Source organism: Papio anubis, chromosome 18, assembly GCF_008728515.1.
Source record: "Papio anubis isolate 15944 chromosome 18, Panubis1.0, whole genome shotgun sequence".
Lineage (NCBI taxonomy): Eukaryota > Metazoa > Chordata > Mammalia > Primates > Cercopithecidae > Papio > Papio anubis.
Window position 1 is genome coordinate 55,901,888 of NC_044993.1, and position 22,525 is coordinate 55,924,412.

At 46.0% G+C, this 22,525-nt stretch overlaps 1 protein-coding gene across 6 annotated transcripts in view; it reads right to left on the reverse strand.

Annotated features, from left to right (window-relative positions):
• The window catches only part of SYT17 (synaptotagmin 17), a 94,342-nt gene that overhangs the window by 25,303 nt on the left and 46,514 nt on the right, over positions 1–22,525 (reverse strand). For 5 of the 6 annotated variants that reach the window (XM_003916605.4, XM_009196090.3, XM_009196086.4 and 2 more), the window contains 2 exons: positions 21,153–21,273; positions 19,470–19,625 (listed from right to left, as the gene is read on the reverse strand). In XM_003916605.4, coding sequence (XP_003916654.1) covers positions 19,470–19,625; positions 21,153–21,273 — 277 coding nt within the window. Of the gene's footprint in view, positions 1–17,002; positions 18,190–19,469; positions 19,626–21,152; positions 21,274–22,525 lie in introns of those variants that run through there. The other variant, XM_017953223.3, reaches the window with a different exon arrangement.

A 22,525-nucleotide genomic window follows, 5' to 3' on the forward strand; every position in this document is an offset into this window, starting at 1 on the left:
GCAGCTTATCTGTTACAGCAGCTAGCCATACCTTAACTGATACAGTGACTTCTAGCTTTGTAGTGAGTCATATGAGATCTCTGAGCTTCAGTTTCCTTCCCTGTAAAATGGGATAACACCAGTACCTACCTCGTTTGGTTGTTGTGAGATCAATTGAGACAGTGCTTATAAAGTACTTGGGATAGCACTTGGAGGATTATAAGACTTTAATAAATGTTGGCTATTTTTATTATAAGAGCTACCACTAAATTCCTGCCCCTTGTCCAAGTTAGGAGCTCTTCTCATGATGTCTTTTGTGCCTTCTTTTCCAAACTACACTTAATAACTTGGAAAAGTATGACTTGCCCTAATCCTCAAGTGCCTTAGAAACTTATTGAGTCTTAGAGGCACTTCCTGTAATGAGGCTAGGGCCCTTATTTTATCACGAGGTTGTCCAGGCATTTCTTTCTTTCTTTCTTTTTTCTTTTTTTTTTTTTTTTTGAGATGGAGTTTTTTTGCTCTTGTTGCCCAGGCTGGAGTGCAATGGTGCTATCTCGGCTCACCGCAACCTCCGCCTCCCAGCTTCAAGTGATTCTCCTGCCTCAGATTCCTAAGAAGATGGGATTACAGGCATGCGTACCATGCCCGGCTAATTTTGTATTTTTAGTAGAGACGGGGTTTCTCCATGTTGGTCAGGCTGGTCAGCTGGTCGGCTGGTCTCGAACTCCCGACCTCAGGTGATCTGCCTGCCTTGGACTCCCAAAGTGCTGGGATTACAGGTGTGAGCCACCGTGCCCAGCCAGACCAGGCATATCTTAAGTGTCCTGGCTTCTCCTTACCAGAGAGGCCACCAAGAGGGCAAGGGTGACCTTGCACAAGGATGGAAGAGGAACCCACCCAGAAATCATCTGAAGGCTGCCTCCCCTCTGCTTCTCCAGCCCCAACACAATTAAGCAGAATAAGATCCCAAAGCAGACATCTAAGGAGAACTTTGGCGGCCACATTGGCAGATACTCTCCCTGGTTCTTGGACCAGTTCTGTCACTCAAGATCCTCAAGGAAGTGAACAACAGGTCCCAAAGAGCCTCCTGTGGCCAGTGAGGGCATCTGTCCATGAAGACAGAAGGGAAGATGTTTTGCCCACTGCCCGCCCTACTGACTCTTCACCCACCTGTTTGCTTTGTTTTGCTTGGTGAATAATGCCCTTGCCTACAGCTGTTTCTAAAAATAATTTCCATGATAAGCCAACTACATTCCGTCCTGCTTTAATGCAGGGCACAGGGGGAGGCAGAAACCCAGGGAAGCAGTTTTCATGTCGACTCACAAATAGGAAGAGAGAGAAAATTACACCCACTGAGCATCTGCTGTGTGCTAAGTCCTTGCATGCATGTCATCTCACCCAGTCCTTCATGGTGCCAGGAGCCACATCTCTTCTTCAGTTCTGTTTCCTTCATGCCTTTTTTTTTTTTTTTTTTTTTTTTTTTGAGACGGAGTCTCGCGCTGTCGCCCAGGCTGGAGTGCAGTGGCCAGATCTCTGCTCACTGCAAGCTCCGCCTCCCGGGTTCACGCCATTCTCCGGCCTCAGCCTCCCGAGTAGCTGGGACTACAGGCGCCCGCCACCTCGCCCGGCTATTTTTTGTATTTCTTAGTAGAGACGGGGTTTCACCGTGTTAGCCAGGATGGTCTCGATCTCCTGACCTCGTGATCCGCCCATCTTGGCCTCCCAAAGTGCTGGGATTACAGGCTTGAGCCACCGCGCCCGGCCTTCCTTCATGCCTATCAGCCTTAGGCACACTGTGGATGCTCAATAAACACTTATATCTAAGGCTGGGTGTGGTGGCTCACATCTGTAATCCTAGCACTTTGGGAGGCCGAGACGGGGAGATTGCTTGAGCCCAGGAGTTCAAGACCAGCCTGGGCAACATGGCGAAACCCTGTCTCTACAAAAAAAAGTACAAAAATTAGCCGGGCATAGTGGTACACACCTGTAGTCCCAGCGACTCAGGAGGCTGAGGTGAGAGGATCACTTGAGCCTAGGGAGGTCGACGCTGCAGTGAGCTGAGATTGTGCCACTGCACTCCAGCCTGGGCAACAGAGTGAGTGAGACCCCATCTCAAAAAAATAAATTTTAAAAATTTCTTAAAAATGTATCATCTAAGTTCCTTGCTATAGTCTCGCTAATTGCTCAGATCTCGTTGCCTAATTCACTCCATGTATTAACTATGTTTTGGACACTCTGGCTTTCTTCCTCTTCTTTGAACAAAATAAGCTCATTCCTGCCCCAGGACCTTTGCACAATTCCCTCTGCCTAGACTGCTCCTTTCCTCCATCCTTGCACTGCTGGACCTTTTCAGCTTATATACCAAATTTTAGAGTAATTTTCCAGGCCTTCTGTGTTGGCTCACTCCACTATTATTTAGCTGTTTGCTTATTTATCTTACCCCAATTAGAACATCAAGGTCATGAAAGGATGGATTTTTTCTGTCTTTCTGTGTTTCTTCAGCAACTAATGTAGCCCTCAACAAAGCAGGGGCTAGATAAACACTTAAGACATATAATCCAGTAACTGAGAGCTCAGATTCTAGTCCAGATGACCAGGGTTTGAATCCTGGCTCCAGGATCCCAGGTAAGCTACTTCCCATCCTATTGTTGCCTCACTTTCTTCATCCATAAAATGGCAATAATGACTCCTACTGATGGCAGTGAAGGGCCATCCGGAGCAGCCACTGCCATTGCTCTGGCTATGGTGGGGGGTGGGGGAGGTGCGGGGAACTGGCAGTGGTGGCAGCAGAGAGGCTGCAGGAGTGGCAGCAGTGGTGGTGGGACCCCTGTGCCCCATGTCCCTGTGCCCCACATGCCCAAGGCAGCCAATTGTGCTGTCCCCACAGCACAAAGTGGGACCAGGTGGGACCCACTCCCAGGCCCAGAGCCTCTGTGACTCCAGACCCTGGCGTGCATCACCTCTCTCTGCCCCTGCCATAGCTATGGGGAGGGTGCAGGAAGGAGGAGGATGGTCCTCAGTGCCTGCCCCCAGGAGCCTCCACTGGAGCCTGCTGCCCTAGGGGCTGCTGCAATGGGACTAGGCTGAGCCACCCACCAGCGGGAGAGCAGTGCGGTCAGGCATGGAGGAGTGGGCGGAGAGTGACCCAGCGAGGACCTGGGCTCCCACCCCAGGCTACCAGGAGGTGTGGCCAGGGCTGCGTGCTCCACAGAGCGGGTGGGATCTGTCACAAGCAGGAGCCCTGCCTCCTCCAAAATGGCACAGAGGGAGCTCCCTGGGTGCAGCCGCAGCCACTTAGCCACAGCTGCAGATTCAGGCATCCATGCACTCTTGGGGACCCGGGGAGGTACCCTTCCCTCCCCACCCCAACCCCCCACCCCACCTTTGCTGCCTGGCTCCTTCCTGCTTTCGGCACCCACTCCTATCTCAGAGCAAAGTTGGAACCAAGCCTAGGTGCTGTGGCAGCCTGGCCAGGGGTGCACATGCTTGGGGCAGTGCTGATATGGCAAGCCCCTGATGCCTCGGCCCCCTCCAGACTTTGGGTGCCAGCAAGCATGAGAGGGAGGCCGAGGAGGGGCTGAGGAGAGCCTACCACTGGCCTGCAGGTGTCCCTTGGCATGAACAGTCTGAGTGCCTTGAGCAGCCTGGCATGAGCAGCAGGAGACAGGCTTCTGGGCAGAAGGGGGCAGGTCCCTGGTGAAGCCCCACCTTCAAACCAGGGAGAGCCTGAAGCCTGGGGGCGAGGCCGCCAGTCCCGTGGACCAGAGCAGGAACTTCTGGTGCTTTTCCCTTGGCCCGCCCCTGGCTGCCCATGGACCAATGAGCATATACTTCCTCCCCTCTGAGGCCCATAAAAACCCTGGACTCAGCCAGACTCAGGGTAGAGAACAAAGAGACAATGGGTAGACTACAAGCTGACCAGCTGCAGACAGGAACTACCCTCTCTGCTGACAGCTGGACACTTGGATGACCTCCCTAGCAGAGAGGAGCTACCCTCTGTGCTGAGAGCTGAACACTCATTGGGACACCCTGGCTATGGAGAGGAGCTACCCGTTACGGGTCCCCTCTGAGCTGTTGTATTGCTCAATAAACCTCCTCTTCGTCTTGCTCAGCCTCCACTTGTCTGCGTACCTCGTTCTTCCTGGATGCAGGACAAGAACTCAGGCCCTGCCAAATGGCAGGGCTAAAAGAGCTGTAACACAAACAGGGCTGAAACACACCCCTTGTTTGCCATGTTACAGGCAACAAGAAGGAGAGAAGAAAGAAGGAGAGAAGAAAGAAGGAGAGGAGAGCTGCAGCCCTTCAGAGGGCCCAGGCCCGGGAGCTCCCCAAGCCAGGTTTGTGACTCCCCCTTTGGGGCCTTGTGGTTCCTGGTGTCTCCAAGCTTCTTGGCACCACTGTGTTCCCCAGTGCCAGCCATTGAAGCTGCTTGTGGAGAGCCTGGTCCAGCCACAGCCTCACAGTGAGCTGGCACCCATGCTGGCACCTGGAACTGCCCACCCCACTGCAGCAGCTGGTGTGCCTGACTGTGCACAGTGGCTGAACCCAATGCTCGCTTGCTCACATAACCCTCGCTACTCTGCTCCAGTCTCTTCAGAGGCATGGGATCCAGCCTGGTAGCGTGAGCCGAGCACAGCCTGCCAGGATGAGTGCGCCCAGTGGGTTCAAGCAAAACTCGGACAAAGGCACCACCAGTCAGTGGTTTCTGGCCAGAAAAGCAACACCCTCAATGATCTTGTAACACTATGTCATAGCGTTTCTATGCAGATTAAATGAGTTAATTCATTTGAAAAACTTGGAGCAGTGCCTGGCACACAGGAAGCACTATTTAAGTGTTTGCCATTATTATCGTCAAAAACTGCATGAACAACCCTGAGATAGATTTTATATGCATCTGATAGAAGAAAAATAGAGGCTGAAAAAGATTAAAAGGTTCTGCTCAAAATGATACAGCACTAAACTCTGGGAGTCTGGTTTTCTGATTTCTAAGCCAAAGCTATATCCACTACAGCACGTTTCCTCAAAATGTAGGCAGTCAGGTGACACTAGAAGCTGTACCCTGCAGGCCCTGGCATTTTAAATTTTTATTATACATATATTTCAAATGTTTAATTAATTAATTTTGAGACAGGGTCTTGCTCTGTTATCCAGGCTGGAGTGCAGTGGTGTGATTATAGCTCACTGCAGCCTCAAGTGATCCTCCCACTTTGGCCTTTTGAGTAGCTGAGACAACAGCCACACGCCACCATATGGCCAGCTGATTTTTTTTCATTTATCTTTTGCAGAGATGGGGTCTTTCTATGTTGCCCAGACTGGTCTTGAACTCCTGGCCCAAAGCAATCCTCCTGCCCTGGCCTTCCAAAGTGCTGGGATTATAGGTATGAGCCATGGCACCTGGCCAGGCCCTGGCATTTTAAAAGTTAAGCATTCTGCTGCTGGCAGCTCTGGGTTGGGAAAGTCAGAATGAGGTGATGGATAGAAGCGATGTCTGAAAGCATTCTCTTGGTTTCTGATTTGATTTCTTGCCTAAGTCTTCATCTCGAACCTACCCAAGTGCTGGCCTTGGCTTCTGAGCATAATATTGCATCTTGCCACCACCGAGGCACAAAGCAAGTCTGAGATCCGGTCTCTTCTGGACCCCCTGTGTAGCCCAGACCCTGCAGGCACATATGTGGTTGGATAAACCCTCAGCTCCCCGATGTTGTCCCCCATGGGGATCTGCCTGGAACAAGGTTCCATCCAAAGGCACCAGAGTCATTAAACAGCCATTCAAGTGGAATAAAAACCCTCAGGAGCCCTGGCAGCTGGCCTGGTCTTCAAAGGCTGCCATTGGAATGCATAATGGATGTGTACGATCCAGCCAAGTTCTACCACCTGGTGGATGTTGGCAGACTCAAGGAGCTCTCAGGAGGAGAAGTTGAGGTCAGAGTGCTAATGGGGGCTCTGCCAAGAGAACCCCAGGGTGACAGGTCAGGTCTGTGCTTCCATCTTCTGACCGCCTGGCTAGAGTTCTGGCCTCTGCCCACATCCAGGTTCAACACCATGATCAACTAAGCCCTTGCTTTATGCCAAGCACTGCACTGAGCCCATGTACACACCATTTCCTTTTGTTCCCACAATAGCCTGTGAGGTGGGAACTGAGATCTACAGACAAGAAATCCTGATTTAGAAGAGATAAGTAACTTGGCCAAGATAGGGAATAGTCCTTTATATCAGCACATTCTGCTGATCCTACTTCCAACATTATAATCCAGTGAATGACTTCTCTGAAACCCTTCTTCCACCTCTCCAGTCCAAGCCGCCATCAACCCAGAGGTCTTTCAGATGATTCTCCTCTCAACAGCTGGAAGGATATTTTTCAAACATCTAAGCCACATCACTTCCCTGGTCAACATCCTCCAAAGACGTCTCGATGCACTTAGAAAAAACCAACTTCTTATCTTACACGCTGTACTTGATCTGCTCCCTGATAGTTCCCCCAACCCTGCTCTGGCCATATTGGGGTGACACAGGAGAACAGAGGAAGGGTCTCCTAGCTATTCAAAGTGATGCAGGGCAGATGAGCCCCAAAGTAGGGCTTAGTCCACAAGGGTTCCTGGGTTTGCCTGGGAAAGAATTCAAGGGTGAGCTGGTGGTAGGGTAGAAGAAAACAGCTTTATTGAAGCAGCAGTGTGACAGCTCTGTGACTGCTCCTGCAGAGCAAGGGTACCCCATAGGCAGTGTGCTGAGTAGCAGCTCACGGCAGTTTTGTAATCATATTTATACCCACTTTTAATTACATGTAGATTAAAGGGTGGGTTATGCAGACATTTCTAGGAAAAGGGTGGTAACTTTTGGGTTGTCAGGTCATTGCCATGGAAAGGGGTGGTAACTCCCAGGTGTTGCCATTGCAATGGTAAACTGACCTGACACACTGGTGGGCACGTCTTATAGAAAGCTGTTTTCCACCATCCCTGTTTTAGCTAGCCCTCAATTTGGTCTAGTGTCCAAGTCCCACACCTTCTGACTCAAAAGTGTGGGTCTCAGACCAGCACAAGTGTCACCTGGAACTTATTAGAATACAGATGCTCAGGTGCTTCCCCAGGCTTATGGAATCAGAAACTGCATTTTAACAAGACCCCCAGTTGATTCATAGGAACATCAATGTAGTGGTTAAGAGTGAGTGAAAAGGGCTTTGGAACCAAGCAGCTTTAAGTTGGAAGCTCAGCTCAACCACTCACCAGCTGGATGACTTTGCACAGGTTACTAGTTACTACCTAAACAGTGAAAAAGTAATCTTACCCAAAAAGAGGCCTAGCCTTTGTCTTTGGCTCCTAGGGGCTGATCTCTAGGTCCCTGGAATGTTCTGCCTAAGAAGAGTATCTTTGTTTGCCTGGGGGCTTTGACTCTTGGCTAGCCTAGCAATGTGATTTATGATGGGGGCTCTAGGATCACAAATAGTATCAATTCAGACTTCTGGAGAAACTGATCATAAAAGGTATTACCCAGACCTCTGGGAGGGGATAGAGACTGAAGATCAGCCACCTGAGCAGTATGTGATTGAGGCTCAGTAAAAACTCTGGATGCCAAAGGTGTGGCAAGCTTCCCTGGCTGGCTATCCTGTGTGCACTGTCACACACCATGACTGAGTAGAGGTAACACTGTCTGTGACTCACAAGGCAGACAGATGACTACATTCTCAGAGTTTGACCCCTCCTGGACTCTGCCCTATGCATCTCTTCCCTTGGCTGATTTTAATTTGCACCCTTTTGCTGTAATAAAACTGTAGTCATAAGTAGCACTTTCTTGAGTTCTAGTAGTCTTTCTAGCAAATTATTGAACCTGAGGGAGGTCATAGGGGCCCTGAAATTGTAACCAACTGGTCTGAAGGGAGGTGGTCCTAGAGACCTCAGAACTTACAGCTGGTATCTGAAGTGAGGGCAGTTTTGGGTGAACTGTTCTCTCACTCCGCAGTTGGCTATACTCATTGCACTTCCCGTCCCTAAGCTTCGAATTTCCCCAACTGCAAAATGATCATAAAATAGATCATAACTTATACGTTTGTTGAAAGATTAAATGAGAAAATCAGCCAGTTCATGATAAATAGAAGTATTACTGTCCCCATTGTTCAAACAAGAAAACCAAGGTTCAGCGTGGTAAGGCAACTTGCCCACAATCACACAGAAGCCAGCTCTGGCTGACTTTGAACATGGTGCCACATAGCTTCCTCATGACTTGCTAATGTTTTCTGAGAAGGGAAGAACAAGAGGGGTTTGGTTGAGCCAGGAGCCCAGCAATCTGGTAAGGAACTCAGGGGTTGTCTGGAGTGAGTCGCCTGCCTCCATGACAATGCTCCCCACTGTTTTTTCTTCTTTCCTTCTGGGATTCATGTGACATAAATGTTCCGGAATTCATGTGACATGAACATTAAACTTTTTGATATTTCTCCATAGATATTCCCACCCTCTTCTTTCCCCGATTTTTTCATTCTCTGTTGCATAATATCTCTGGATCTGTCTTCGAGCCCACTAACACCTTCCTCTGTCACCTCCATTCTGCTATTGAGTCCATTCAGCAAATATTTTGTTTCAGTGATTGTACTTTTTCAGTTCTAAAATTTCCACATAATTCTAATATCTTCTATTTCTCTGTTGATCTGCTGACATTTTCTACCTTATCATTCTTTTCAAGAGGGTTCACCCTTACTTCCTGGAGCATGGTTATAATAGCTGCTTCAAAGTCTTCATCTGATAATTCCAATATCTGGGCCATCTTGTGGTTGGCATCTGTTGATTACACTTTCTCTAAGAATTTGCCAGATTTTACTCATTCTCCATAAATCAAGTCATTTTGGGTTGTATCCTGGACATTTTTAATATTACGAGACTCTAGGTCTTGCTTAAATCCTATTGAACATGTTGACTTTTTAAGAAATTGACATGGAAAATTTCAGGCTACATGTTCTATCCTGCCTTCTGTTTGCTGTTATTTTGATGTCAGTTCAGTTTTCAAAGGCTTTGCAATGCTATTCATATCTGCCCCTCAGATGTGTACCCCAGGGACTTAGGTGGTGAGCCATGCTATAGTTTGATTTTCAGTGTCTTTAGTAGACTGTTTAGAATAATATCCACTTGCATAGCTTGGAGATGAGTCCAGTAGTACATACACAGCTTTATGGAATCCATTCTTAAGTTCTTCCCCTCTATAATACTCCCCATACTGTGGCTCCCAGGATCTCACTTTTGTGGTCCTCTGGCTTTAATGCCTTCACTCTGCAGCTCACTTCCCATGACTGGTCTGGCACTAAGTGCCTACTGCCAGGTCTTGCTCTGACCTATCTCCCCATACTGCCAATCCCAAGGAACTTCAGAGAGCACAAACGCCTGGTTCTGCATCTGGGTTGGCACAGATTGGGTGTCAATTCCTGGCTCCCAGACATCATACCAGCTGGCAGCTTCGAAGTGATGGTGAACAGGTGAGGGAGATGCTGGGGCAATAACCACAGGCTGCTGGGCTGAGCTATTAAATATCTCCAAAGCGCCAGGTTTTCAACTCTTTCGCAGACTGCAATGATTAAAACAGCAGATACAATTTTCATTAAGTGGCTACTTCTGGATGGGTTCACAGGCTGATTTGCCTTTAATCCCCATAATAAGAATGATTGCTACATTTTACACAAAAGTAAGCCGGAGCTCAGAGAGGCAGTGTCACTTGCTTGAGGCCACACAGTTGATTTGTCATGGGGCCAAGATTCAAACTCAAGTCCGTGTAATTCCAGGTCCTGTTCTTCTATGGCAGGGTCCGTCAATTATCATCATCATCATCAATCATATTTGGCATTTATTGAGTACTAACTGTGCAAGGTACTTTCTAAAGCTTTTTATATAAAATAGTGAGATTTTCAGCATCAGAGGAAAGGTAAAAATAAATATATAAAATAAAAATTGAGATTGGAAGCTCATAAGCTCATAACAGAGGAGAAACCAGAGATCCATCTCAGGATAATCTCATACTGTCCCCCAGGCTGGAGTTCAGTGGTGTGATCATAGTTTACTGCAGACTTGGACTCCTGGGTTCAAGCGATTCTCCCAACTCAGCTTCCTGAGTAGCTGGGACTACAGGCAAGTACCATCATGCCTGGGTAATTTTTAAAATTTTTTGTGGAGATAAGGTCTTGCTATGTTGCCCAGGCTGGTCTTGAACTGCTGGCTTCAAGCAATCCTCCTGCCTAGGCCTCCCATATTGCTGGGATTATAGGTATGAGGTGTGAGCCACTGTGACTGACCAAAAGGTGAAATTTGAACCAAACTGTAGCTCACTCCAATCCATACTCTGAATAGCCATGCAACCCTCTCTCTAGGAGGCAGCGTTGAGCCTGATGCTCACTAAGTCAGGCTAGAAGGGGAAAAGACAGAGGCTGCTGCATGGCTGCAGAGAGAAGGTATGTCATGGGTGGGCTGTGGCCAGAGTAGGGCTGTAGGGAAGCATCTGTGCCCTGGAACAAGCCCACTCATCTCTCCATCTCAAGGAAATTTCAGGCTCTCTCAGAATGCTCTGCCCCTCAATTCCTTCCTCTTCTGTTCCCTGCTGGAGACCCTCTGTCTCTCCACTATTCTGCTTCCCAAACTCCAGTGCTTTTTATTTTTAACTTAATTTTATTTTTTGAGACAGAGTTTCACTCTGTTGCCCACATTGGAGTGCAGTGGCATGATCCTAGCTCACTGCAGCCTTGACCTCCTGGACTCAAGTGATCCTCCCACCTCAGCCTCCTGAGTAGCTGGGATGATAGGCATGCACCACCATGCCCAGCTAATTTTTATTTTTTATTTTTTTGTAGAAATGGGATCTTGCTATGTGCCCAGGCTGGTCTTGAACTCTTGTACTCAAGTGATTCTCCTGCCTCAGCCTCCCAAAGTACTGGGATTATACGTGTGAGTCACCATGCCTGGCCCCCAACCGCTTTAAAGAACACCTTCCAGTGCCCATTTGACCTGGGGTCTTTCCAAACCAGAGGCTGGCACGCTGCCCTCCAGCCCTCCCATCCATTCCCCGCCACGTCTCCCCACCCATTGCATCTCACCAGCAGATTCAATTAGCCGATTTGATGCCACAGCTGCAGAAAGCCAAGCAATTATGGAACACAGACCAGGTGCCTTGGCACTCGCCCTCACAGAGGGGCCTGGGAGGCCTCCAGACAGACAGCAGGGTGGGAGGGAAGCGGAACAGTAGAGGCAAAGATTGGCCAACCCAGCCTGCACAAGAGAGCCACCTGGGAGCTTTGAAGAATACAGATGCCTTCCAAAACCCCAAAAAACCCAGACGCCTGGGCTGATTCCGTTGATCTGTTCTGGGAACTGGGCATCCGAATTTTTTTAAAGTCCCTGAGTAATACTAATGTACAGACAGGGTTAGGGGGTCAAATGATGTGCAGGGATAGGGACCAGTGCTAGAGAGTTTATTTACTTACTTACTTTATTTATTTATTTATTTATTTATTTATTTATTTATTTTCAGACAGGGACTGGCTCTGTCACCTAGACTGGAATGCAGTGCCACAATCTTGGCTCACTGCAACCTCCACTTCCCAGGCTCAAGCAATCCTCCCACCTAAGCCTCCCGAGTAGCTGGGACTACAGGCATGCACCACCATGCCCAGCTAATTTTTGTATTTTTAGTAGAGATGGGGTTTTACTATGCTGCCCAGGCTGGTCTCAAACTCCTGGACTCAAACGATACGCCCCCTTCAGCCTCTCAAATTGCTGGGATTAGAGGTGTGAGCCACTGCACCGGGCCAAGGGTTTAATTCTTATTAATGCACTGGCACAATCAATCATTCACTCTGATGCCCTTCCCGGGTCTGTTTGTGTCCCAAAATGTGGTCTGTAGCCTCACAGCATCAGCATCACCTGGGAACTGTTAGAAATGCAGAATTCCAGGCCCACCTCAGCCTCCTGAGTTACCGAGTCGGAATTTATGCATTTTAACAAATCCGTGGGCGATGCAGATGCATGTGATAATAGGGACGCCACATTCTCTAGTCTTAGCTAGAGACACCAAGGGTTGGCAAAAGTTGAGGCATGTCTGTCGTCGCCTTGTTTCTTTTCCGTGTGTTCCATAGCTGTCCTGCACTGGTTATTATTGGAGAGGCCTCTCTAAGCCTATGCCCTAGTCAATTCCTGCAGCAGGCAGCAGGGTGTGGGGGTCTTTCATGCCTACCCCTGGCAGTTTTAGCTCCCAGGTTGAAATGTGACGTCACCCTCAATTTCTCTTTTGGGGCTGGAGCCCGGTCGACCTCTCTGCATCCCCTGCAATCCTGTCTGCTGATTAATACCTCCTCATCCTTCAGCTCCCAGCTCATGTGTCAGCTCCTCTCACTTCACAGACTGGGTCAGACACTCTGAAATGTGCCCTGCATCTCTCCTTCAGAGCCCTTAGACCAATTTACAATTCAATCATTATTGGTGTGGCATTCAATTAATGTCCGTCTGCCTCTACTAGAATTAAGCTCCATGAGAACACAGGCCGTGAATGTCTGGTTCTCTGTCGAATACATAACATCTAGCACAGTGCCAGGTACATAGTAGGTGCTCCAAAAATTTAATCAGTAAGGACAGACACATGGTCAACTCCTACCCCAGGAAGCTGGTCCCACGCCCTCCCACCTCAGCCATAACAGGCGGCCAGAAAGCAGCAGTTCCTCCACCTGCCTTCCCCCAGGCTTTGGGGACGCTTCCTAAGCCAAGGGCCTCTTGACCAAGTTTGCCAAGGGAACAAGAGGTTTTTTGTCTTTTATTTTTTGAGATGGAGTTTCACTCTTGTCACCCAGACTGGAGTGCTATGGCGCGATCTTAGCTTCCCGAGTAGCTGGGATAACAGGCACCCGCCATCATGCCCAGCTAATTTTTGTATTTTTAGTAGAAACGGGGTTACACCATGTTGGCCAGGTTAGTCTCGAACTCCTGACCTCAGGTGGATCAGCCGTCTTGGCCTACCACAGTGTCGGGATTATAGGCGTGAGCCACTCTGCCCAGCATACAGAGGGTTTTGAGTGCCTTTCAGAAGGACAGGAAACCCGGGCCACTTAGGGGAAACTAAGGGAGGGAGAAGGCTAGAGGCTCAACATATGACATTTGGTTCCTTCAAATTTAGGGATTTCTCCAAAACTTTACCTCCAAGAAGACAGAGGACCTTTCTCTAACATCGAGAGGGAAGACAATACCCTACCCAGGTAATTCTGCAAAATAATTTTTTCCTTCCCTCTTTGGGTTTTCCACAGAATCTCAGACGCTATGTAGACAAGGTAGATAAACTATATTATTTATTTATGTATACATAATAAATAAGGCTATATATATATATGTAGCCTTTCTTCAGATAAGCTCAAGGTAACATCTAGCTGCACAAATTGGATGTCTTTCAAGCAATAATAATCTCGTCTCATATTTAAAGAGGACTTTCTCTGAGCCAAGCATTGCTCTAAGCCTTTACGTCTATTCACTCATTTGGACTTTGTAACAATTTACTGAACTAAGTACCATTATCCCCATTTTACAGGTGAGGAAGCTGAGGCAAAGAGAGGCCAAGCAGAGTGCCAAGATTACACAGCAAGTAAGTCACGAATATGAACTCAAGCTAAGGGTCTGGTTCCTAACTATTATGCCTAACTATTCCCTCAAAGTGGCAATGAAAGAACATTCTTTTCTCAGGGAAAAGAACAGTATGCCAGGTTCCAGCATCAGCATCCAGGTACTTCTCTGCATTGCTCAGGATCTCCCGGGCTCAAGCTTCATTTATTTATTTTTTCTTTCCTTCTAATTATAGCAAAATACATGTAACATAAAAGTAACCATTTTTAGATATACAGGTCAGTGGTATTAAGTATATTCACAGTGTTGTGTAATTATCACAACTGTCCGACTCCAGAATTTTTTTTTTTTTTTTTTTTTGAGACAGAGTTTCACTCTTGTCGCCCAGGCTGAAGTGCAATGGCACAATCTCGGCTCACTGCAACCTCCTCCCCCCAGGTTCAGGTGATTCTCCTCCCTCAGCCTCCTGAGTAGCTGGAATTACAGGTGCCCACCACCACACCCGGCTAATTTGTGTATTTTTAGTAGAGATGGGGTTTCACCGTATTGGCCAGGCTGATCTCAAACTCCCGAACTCAGGTGATCCACCCGCTTCGGCCTCCCAAAGTTCTGGGATTACAGGCGTGAGCCACTGTGCCCGGCCTCCAGAACTTTTTTTTTTTATCTTGACCAACTGAAAGTCTTCACCAATTAAATAATAGCTCTCCATCCTCTCCTTCCCCTAGCTCCTGATAATCTCTATTCTACTTTCTGTCTATGAATTTGACTAGATATTTCACGGAAGTGGAATGATACAGTATTCGTCCTCTCCTATCTGGCTTGTTTCACTTAGCGTAATTTCTTCCAGGTTCATCCATGTTGTAGCATGAGTCAGAATTGCCTTCCTATTTAAGGCTGAGTAACATTCCATTGTATGTATGCACTGCTTTGTTTACCCGTTTATCTGTCGATGAATGTTCAGGTTGCTTTCACCTGTTGGTGGTTGTAAATAAGGCTGCTGTGAATGTAGGTGTACAAATAACAGACTGAGTCCCTGCTCTCAATTCTTTTGGGTATATACCTACAAGTGCAATTGCTAGATCACATGGTAATTCTATTTTTAACTTTTTGAAGATTTGCCATCAAGCTGCATTTCTTTTCTCTGCCCTTCTGATGTGGTTTGCATCTGTGTCTCCACCCAAATCTCATGTCAAATTGTAAACCCTAGTGTTGGAGGTGGGGCCTGGTGGGAGGTGATGGACCATAAGGGTGGATTCCTCATGAATGGTTTAGCATCGTCTCCCTTGGTACTATATAGTGAGTGAGTGCTCCCGAGATCTGCTTGTTTAAAAGTGTGTAGCACCTCCCCCTTCACTCTCTTCCGCCTGCTCTGGCCATGTAAGGTGCACGCTCCCTCTTTGCCTTCCTCCATGACAGTACATTTCCTGAGGCCTCCTGGGAAGCCAAGGGGATGCCAGTCTCATGCTTCCTGTACAGCCTGAGGAACCAGGAGCCAATTAAACTCCTTTCTTTATAAATCACCCAGTCTTAGGTATTTCATTGTAACAATACGAGAATGGACCAATACACGTTCTTTCCTTCTTTTTCCCAACATCCAGTAAAAACCCAATCACTTCAGTGGCCAGCTCCACTTTGACTTTGGTTCAGTAAACCTTCCTGAATTTCCTGGAAGCCCTCTGGGCTGTGTGTTGCTATCTTGGGAGGTGAAAAGCAATTTTACCCCTCTTTTCGTTTTTTATTTTTAAACCTCAGCTGCAGAAACCACCTGATTGAAAATTGCAGACGAATCCTCATCCTACAGAGGAAAACAAGTGTTCAGAAAGTCCAGCTTACCAGCTAATTACAGGCTTTTACCAGGGATTCATGGCAAATGCTAAATTGCAGATCAACCTTACTTTTCTTATGAAGTGTTTGCAAACATGCTAATAGGCTGGGTTTTGGATCCTCGGCCTAGAGGTGACAGCTCTTTCCCTCAGTGGACAAATAATGCGGGTTAGAACCTTATGAATTTGAGTTCAGGAGAACTGTAGCTTTGCTGAGATACATACCAGCTTAAGACACCTTTCTCATATTATTCCAGCCAGTACCCTTTATGTAAAATGCCACCCTAGCTGGGATTTCCACTCACAGCTGTGGTTCGGAACAATGAATGAGCCATAGAAATATCTGGGGTACTTTTAAAAAATAGCTACTTACAGATGCTCAGTGCCTCAGCCTGGTCCAGCTGTTTTAGAGTCTCTGCAGGATACAGTGCAGTCATTGGTAGCATTTTAAAGCTCCCAGGTAATTCTAAGGTAGAGCCAGGGTTGAGAATCCCTGATTTAAGGGTCGGGCAGGCAATTCCTCCTCCTCCAGAAAGAATATTTTCAATGAGCTTTTAACCAGAGGAACATGAACTTCCAAGCCAGGGGCCCAAAACTTACAGGCGAGAAGCGGGTCTTCTGTGAATGGAGAGTACAGGACTCGCCTGATGGCATCAGCTGACCACTGCCCCAGCTGACGGTTGCCACCCGAAGTGCTGTGGGTTGAATAAAAGATGTATGGGGGTGGGGTGTGGTGTGACAACCCTTCTAGTTTGAGCCTTATGAGGTAACCATACGGGATTCAAGGAATTCAAAAAATCCTCTGCAACTATACGCAAAATTTTCCATATTTCCATGTATTTTTCTGGAGTTCTAATCACAATCCCTGAAGCTCTGTCATACCCCCCACCTCCAGAATAAACAACCTCAGCTTTTATCATACTACATCATGCAACAGTATCTAATGCAGTTATTAAAAATAAAAAGTTAAATCCATTTGTATTCATGTTGATCTGAAGGCAATGAATGCATTCATTGTTAATTACACCAAAGCAAGCGTCAATGTGGTATCCATGGAATGTCCTGGTAACCTCTGCCAGGGCAGGGATCGGGTCTGTTTTGTTCACTGCTCTATTCCCAGAACTTGGAAGCACTGCCTGGCACAGAAGGTGTTTAATACACACTTGTTGAATTCATGAATAATGTTTTAAAGGAACAGAACCCTCTATATGTGGATATTATTGTGTGAACAAGGAAAAAAGTGTGGAATGATACACAGCGGAACATTAAAGGCTTGACTTCAGGGAGAAGGAACTGGAAAGGGGAAGGCATTAAAGAAAGACATTAGGCTGGGTGTGATGGCTCATGCCTGCAATCCCAGCACTTTGGGAGGCCGAGGTGGGTGAATTGCTTGAGGTCAGGAATTTGAGACTGGCCTGGCCAACATGGTAAAACCCCGTCTCTACAAAAAATATTTAAAAATTATCCGGGCGTGGTGGCGTGCACGTATAAACCCAAGTACTGAGGAGGCTGAGGCATGAGAATTGCTTGAGCCTGGGAAGCGGAGGTTGCAGTGAGCTGAGATCATGCCACTGCACTCCGGCCTGGGCGACAGAATGAGACTGTCTCAAAAAAAAAAAAAAAAAAGGGAAGGATTCCACAGCAAGAAAACACTCTGAAATAAACAAAACTGCATGAGGGAGTGAGAAGGTGGTGGCTGCCCTATGGGCGTGGGAGAAAAAAGGAAAACGTTAAACTTTCCCTTTAATAATAGTTCACAGTTCTAGAGTGCTTACTACGGACGGCACAGTGCTCAGCACCCTGTGTTTATTGATCGCACTGAATTATGTGCATTCTATTCTGAATGCACACAACAATCCTGTGAAATATCCTGTATTGTTATCCCCATTTTACAGCTGAGAAGACCTAAGCCCGCAGATCTTGCCCAGGGCCACCAAAGTAGGTGAGTGGTAAAGCCAGGACCCAGACACCAGCTCCCCAGCACAGGCACATAACCCCTGTTCTCCTCTGATTCTCTGTCCCTACACATCTTTTTCATGGTGTCACTCATTATAACACGTGTGTGGTACATTTATCATAAAATGTTAAGTAAAATATGAAGTGTCAGGGCTTTCCATGTGGGCTCTCAGTTTCACCTGGGGTCCCCTCCTCAACTAAGCTAATGATAGGAGGTCCCTTATTCTCAGCAGGGACTTGGGAAAAGAGGCTTCATTTTTTATCTGTGTCTTCGTTTAATACACAGTAGTTCCCATTGCCTGCCTGTGCACCATTTAAGGAGTCAGAGGTGACTGTCTTCTGTGTTGGCCTGAAACCTAGGAGAGAGTGAGGCTCTTGCCTATTTGTGACTCCATCTGGACAGCAGCCATCACAGACTGCATTAGAAGGGATCATTACATCTGCATAGGGCAGGCATCCCCTGATTCAATGCAGACTCTATGGGTGACAGGCCTTGAGAAAGCCCAGAACTAACCTGCTTCGAAGGGGTCTCAGAGGATAGACATTTGCAACCTTGGTGAGAAGGAGCAATAAGTTTATATAGGGGAAATCTTGCATGCAAGGACTTTTCAGCCATGGATTGGTTTCTTGGGAGACCTGGAGCCCAGAGTTCTAGACAAGATCTAAACAGAGGAGAGTTTCCAGTTACCCTGGAGAAGGATGTCTCAAAGGATGATGTCAGATCCCCAGTGCTAGCCCTACCTGGGTTCTTGAGGAAATACAGATCCCTTGAGATGTGGAGCTGGCAAGACCAGAGCTTGAATTCTGATTCTATCAGCTTGAGACTTTGTGTAGGTTGCTTAGGTTTTAAGCCTCAGTCTCTAGATCTGTAAGTTCAGGATGAAGATATCAACTTGACAGGGTGGGTTATGGTGAATATTAGCAATGATATAGGGAAGTACATACTGTAATTAGAACACAAGAAATAATAACCATTACTCCTACTAACTCTATTCCTATTGTGGTGAGTAGCTTCTAAGATGACTCCCAGTGGTTCCCACCTCCCACTCTTCATACCCTTGTGTAATCCCTTCTCTTGAGTGTGGGCTGGACCTATTCTAGTGAATAGAATATAATGAAAGTAATAGGATGTCATTTCCAGTATTAGATTACAAAGACTCTTCCTTCCCATTCCTGCTCCCTCACTTGACCACTCTGATGGAAGCCATGTTGTGAGTTGTCCTATGGGGAAGCCCATGTGGCAAGGAATTGAGGAAGGTCACTGACCAACAGCCAGGAAGGGACTGAGGTCCCCAGTTCAACAGCCTGCAGGGAACTAAACCTGCTGAAAACTGCAAGTGACCTTGAAAAGAGATCCTCCCCCAGGTGAGCCTTCAGATGAGACTGAAGCCCCAGCCAATACCTTGATTGCAGCCTTGTCAGAGGTATTCAGACAGAACTATACAGCAAATCTTTGTATACCTGGGGACTATGAGATATAAATGTTTGTTGTTTTAAGCTATTAAATTTTGGGGTGATTTATTATGCAGCAATAAATAACTAATACACTCTGGAAATAATGCATTAGATTACACCTTGGAAAAACGGACTAAATTCTACCAGACAGTGGCACATGAAGCCTCTGCTTAAATACTACACCCTCTAGGAAGACTTTCAAAATCCCTTTCTCTGAGTTAGGTGACCCGGTTTTCTCATATGCTTCTCTATTTGACTGCAGAGAACTTGAATCATCACCACCATTATCATCAAAACAAATACATAGTGAGTACTTATTATGTACCAAGCATATTCCAGAGTCATAAGTCATTTACCGTTCACAACAAACCTACGCCACAAGTACTATTATTGTTCACATTTTGTAGATGAGGAAACTGAAGCTCAGAGGAGTTAAGTAACTTGCCAAAGACCTCAGTTATTACGTGACAGTCTGAGGAAATTTTGCTTGAATCTACATTTCTAACAATTACGTTATAGGGCTCTATGAGTCCTGACCCAGTTCATAGATGTTAAGTGGGTTCGATCCCAGGTAGTTGAACACCAGATATTAAGTTCTTAAATGTAACTCCCTCTAGATTCCTTCTGTCTCTAGGACAGTCAGTTGAACGTGCCTCACCTGGAGTTCATCAGATTTTGGAATGCTACCTACCTGTAAACACTAGGCTGGCATTTTCCAGTTCTTCTTGGGGAACTTTAAAGCTGAAGGATTCATTGTAGAAAGGATCAATTGTGCCTCTTAAGAAGGATGTCTTCTTGGTTTTCACAAGCTTGAGTCCATGCACCAGTTGGATTTTCACAAAGGGGTCTGAAAATTAGACACAGCATCATAGAATGTTGGAGATCATGAAACCTAATCTGTCCAGTCATTCTGCCATTCAACCTCCCATCCATCTATCTTTTTATTCATCCGTTCTTCTATCCATCCATCCATTCAACTTTTCATTCATCTCATAGTCCATCCATTCATCCACCTGTCTATCCATCCATCCATCTTCCCATCCATCTGTCAATTCACCGATCCATTCATCATCTCACCATATTTTTATCTATCCATTTTCTATCCATCCGATTTCTCAGCTATTTGACAGTTCAAGCATCCATCCATCTATTATCCGTCCATTTTCCCATCTATCTGCTTATCCGCTTATCCCTTTCCCTCTTCCTTTAGCCATCTAATATTTGTTGAGCCCCTCCCATGTGTCAGCATTGTGTTAGTTTTACTGATGAGAAAACTGAAGACTCAAGGTGAGAAATCAATTTTTAAAGATCTTGCTGGTGGACACAGAATCAGACTCAGAGACTGCCTTGGATTTCTGTCTGTGGAAACCCATTATCATTTCAGTGAGCCCATAGTCCATATACAGGAGAATAGAGATGGCAGAATTATAACATTTTTAGATCATTTTACAGTTTACAAAGGGATTCATGTACATTATCTAATTTAATATTTGTTTAAACAACTTATCAAGATGAATACTGTTGTTATGTCAATTTTTGAGATTGAGAAATTGAGGCATATAGTGGTTAAGTAGATTCCCCAAAGCCATATCATTTGCAAGCCACATCATTTGACTCCTATAACCTTAATGATTTTATCACACTGACTCTCCCATTGTGGTGAGTCTGAAACTCTTCAGTCTTAATACCATTGCCTCCACTGGCCCTTTCTAAGCCTCTGTTTTTATAATGTGGCTTTTGAGAGTGCAAGGTGTCTTCTAGCTGTCACCTTATCACAAAAGTAATTTATTTCAGCTACTGCATTTAGAGAAGACAATAATTCCACCACTGAGCTGAACAGATCCCTGTGACTACAGCTGCTTTCACAGTAATATCCTTTGCTGTCATGGGAGAAGCAACATACAGATGGAATGGAATCTGTTCCATTCCATTGAAAGTCATGTTTGAATGGTTTTTGCTATAATGTACACACTTTAAATACAAGTCTTTTCAGAGCTGGAATTCATAAAGATTTATGGCACACATGAAATGAGCTGGCAAAAAACCTCAGTGTGTCCTCCACGCTCATTGATTAGAATGGCTAGTTTCTGCACACTGTCGCCACCTGCAGGATGGCGTCTCCATTGCAGGAATAGCATTTGGAAAGGCCAAGTCACTTCCTTGGGTTCAAAGAGGATTTAAGTTTCCAGTGGTTATCACGACTGCTCTCAGTCCACTCCCCAATTCCAATAGGGTTACTAAGATGGCATCATTTACCTGCCTCATCCTGAGATGAATAATGCTCATCCAGGATACAGAAAAAGAAAACTGGGTCCCCCACACAAATACAGATGCCCCATTAATAAAGTGAGAGAAGCGGGGAATCACAAGGTACCTGAACCTTGGCTCACATCTGTCTGAAGAAGTTGCTTGGCTCGAATGACATCAACATTCAGTCTGCCAGCACTTGGGAGATAATTCAGTGACAGAAGCAGCTCCCCCAGCTCCACTTCATTCTGTAGAGAAAGGAAATGGTCAGGAAGTTGCCTTCTCCTTTTATTCCTTTTGCACCCACCATGCAAGAAATTCATTGCAGCAGCTCACAAACAGGTTGCTGTGGGCGCATCAGTTGACAGTGGGTGCCTCTGTGTGTGACTTCTTTTCATCTCTGCCTCCAATTATTGTGGTCCATCTATCTCTGAGTTTTTTCCACTCTTAGATCACTCAACAGCAACAACAATAACAACAAAAGCAGCAATAATAAAAAAAAATGTTTCACTGCCATGAACTATGCTAAGCGCTTTACATGTAACGACTAATGAGTCTGTGAGGTATTAGTATTAACTCTGTTTAACAGATGAGGAAACTGAGACTCACAGGGTTAAATAACATGTCCAAAGCCACAGCAAGAAAGTGGTAGAGCTGGTACTTAGACCCAGGGAGGCTGATTTGATTCCAGATAATCTGACTGCTGTTATTCTGCCATCCAATAGGATACCTGGAGGTAGAATGCCCTGCAGAGGAACTATCTGAGTAAGAAATCTGTTCTTAACCTGGAATCCCCAATAGATCCCACGCTTCTAACCTCACCATAGCTACACTCAGGCAGAGACATCCCTTGTTGAAGAGTACCCATCCCCTTGATGTCAGCTCTATCACACTGTGGAAAATTCCCATGAACACCTAAGTGCATGACTCCATCTGCCAAAAACACCTAGAAAGCAGGAGGCCTCCCACTTCTCTGTCCCTTTAAAAAAAAAAAAAGTATTGTAGAAAATTTCAGCCATGTACAAAACAATAGACTAGCATAACAAATCTCCATCTATCCATCACAAAACTGTAACGGGCATTTTGCCACATGGTGTTTCACCTATATCCTGACTTGTGAAATATTTTAGCTGAATATTTTAAACTAAGTCCTCGACATGGTGTCATTTTACCTGTATATCCTTCAGAATTATTCTTTAACTGATAAGGACATTAAGACAGGCATTTTAGTGTGGGAAATTTCCAGTCATATTTCAAAACCAGACAGAAGAGTATACCCCACCATCTTCATACCCAAACATCACTCAGCTTCAAAAATTCTCATCTCATGGTGAATCTCCCTTCACTTACACTTTCATTCAACTCCCTATATTCCTCTGAAGTAACTCCCAGTCATTATATTATTTGTAATATTTCAACATGTATCTTTAGAGGGTAAGATCTCTATCTATCTATCTATCATCTATCTCATCTATCTATAATCTAACCATCTATTATCTA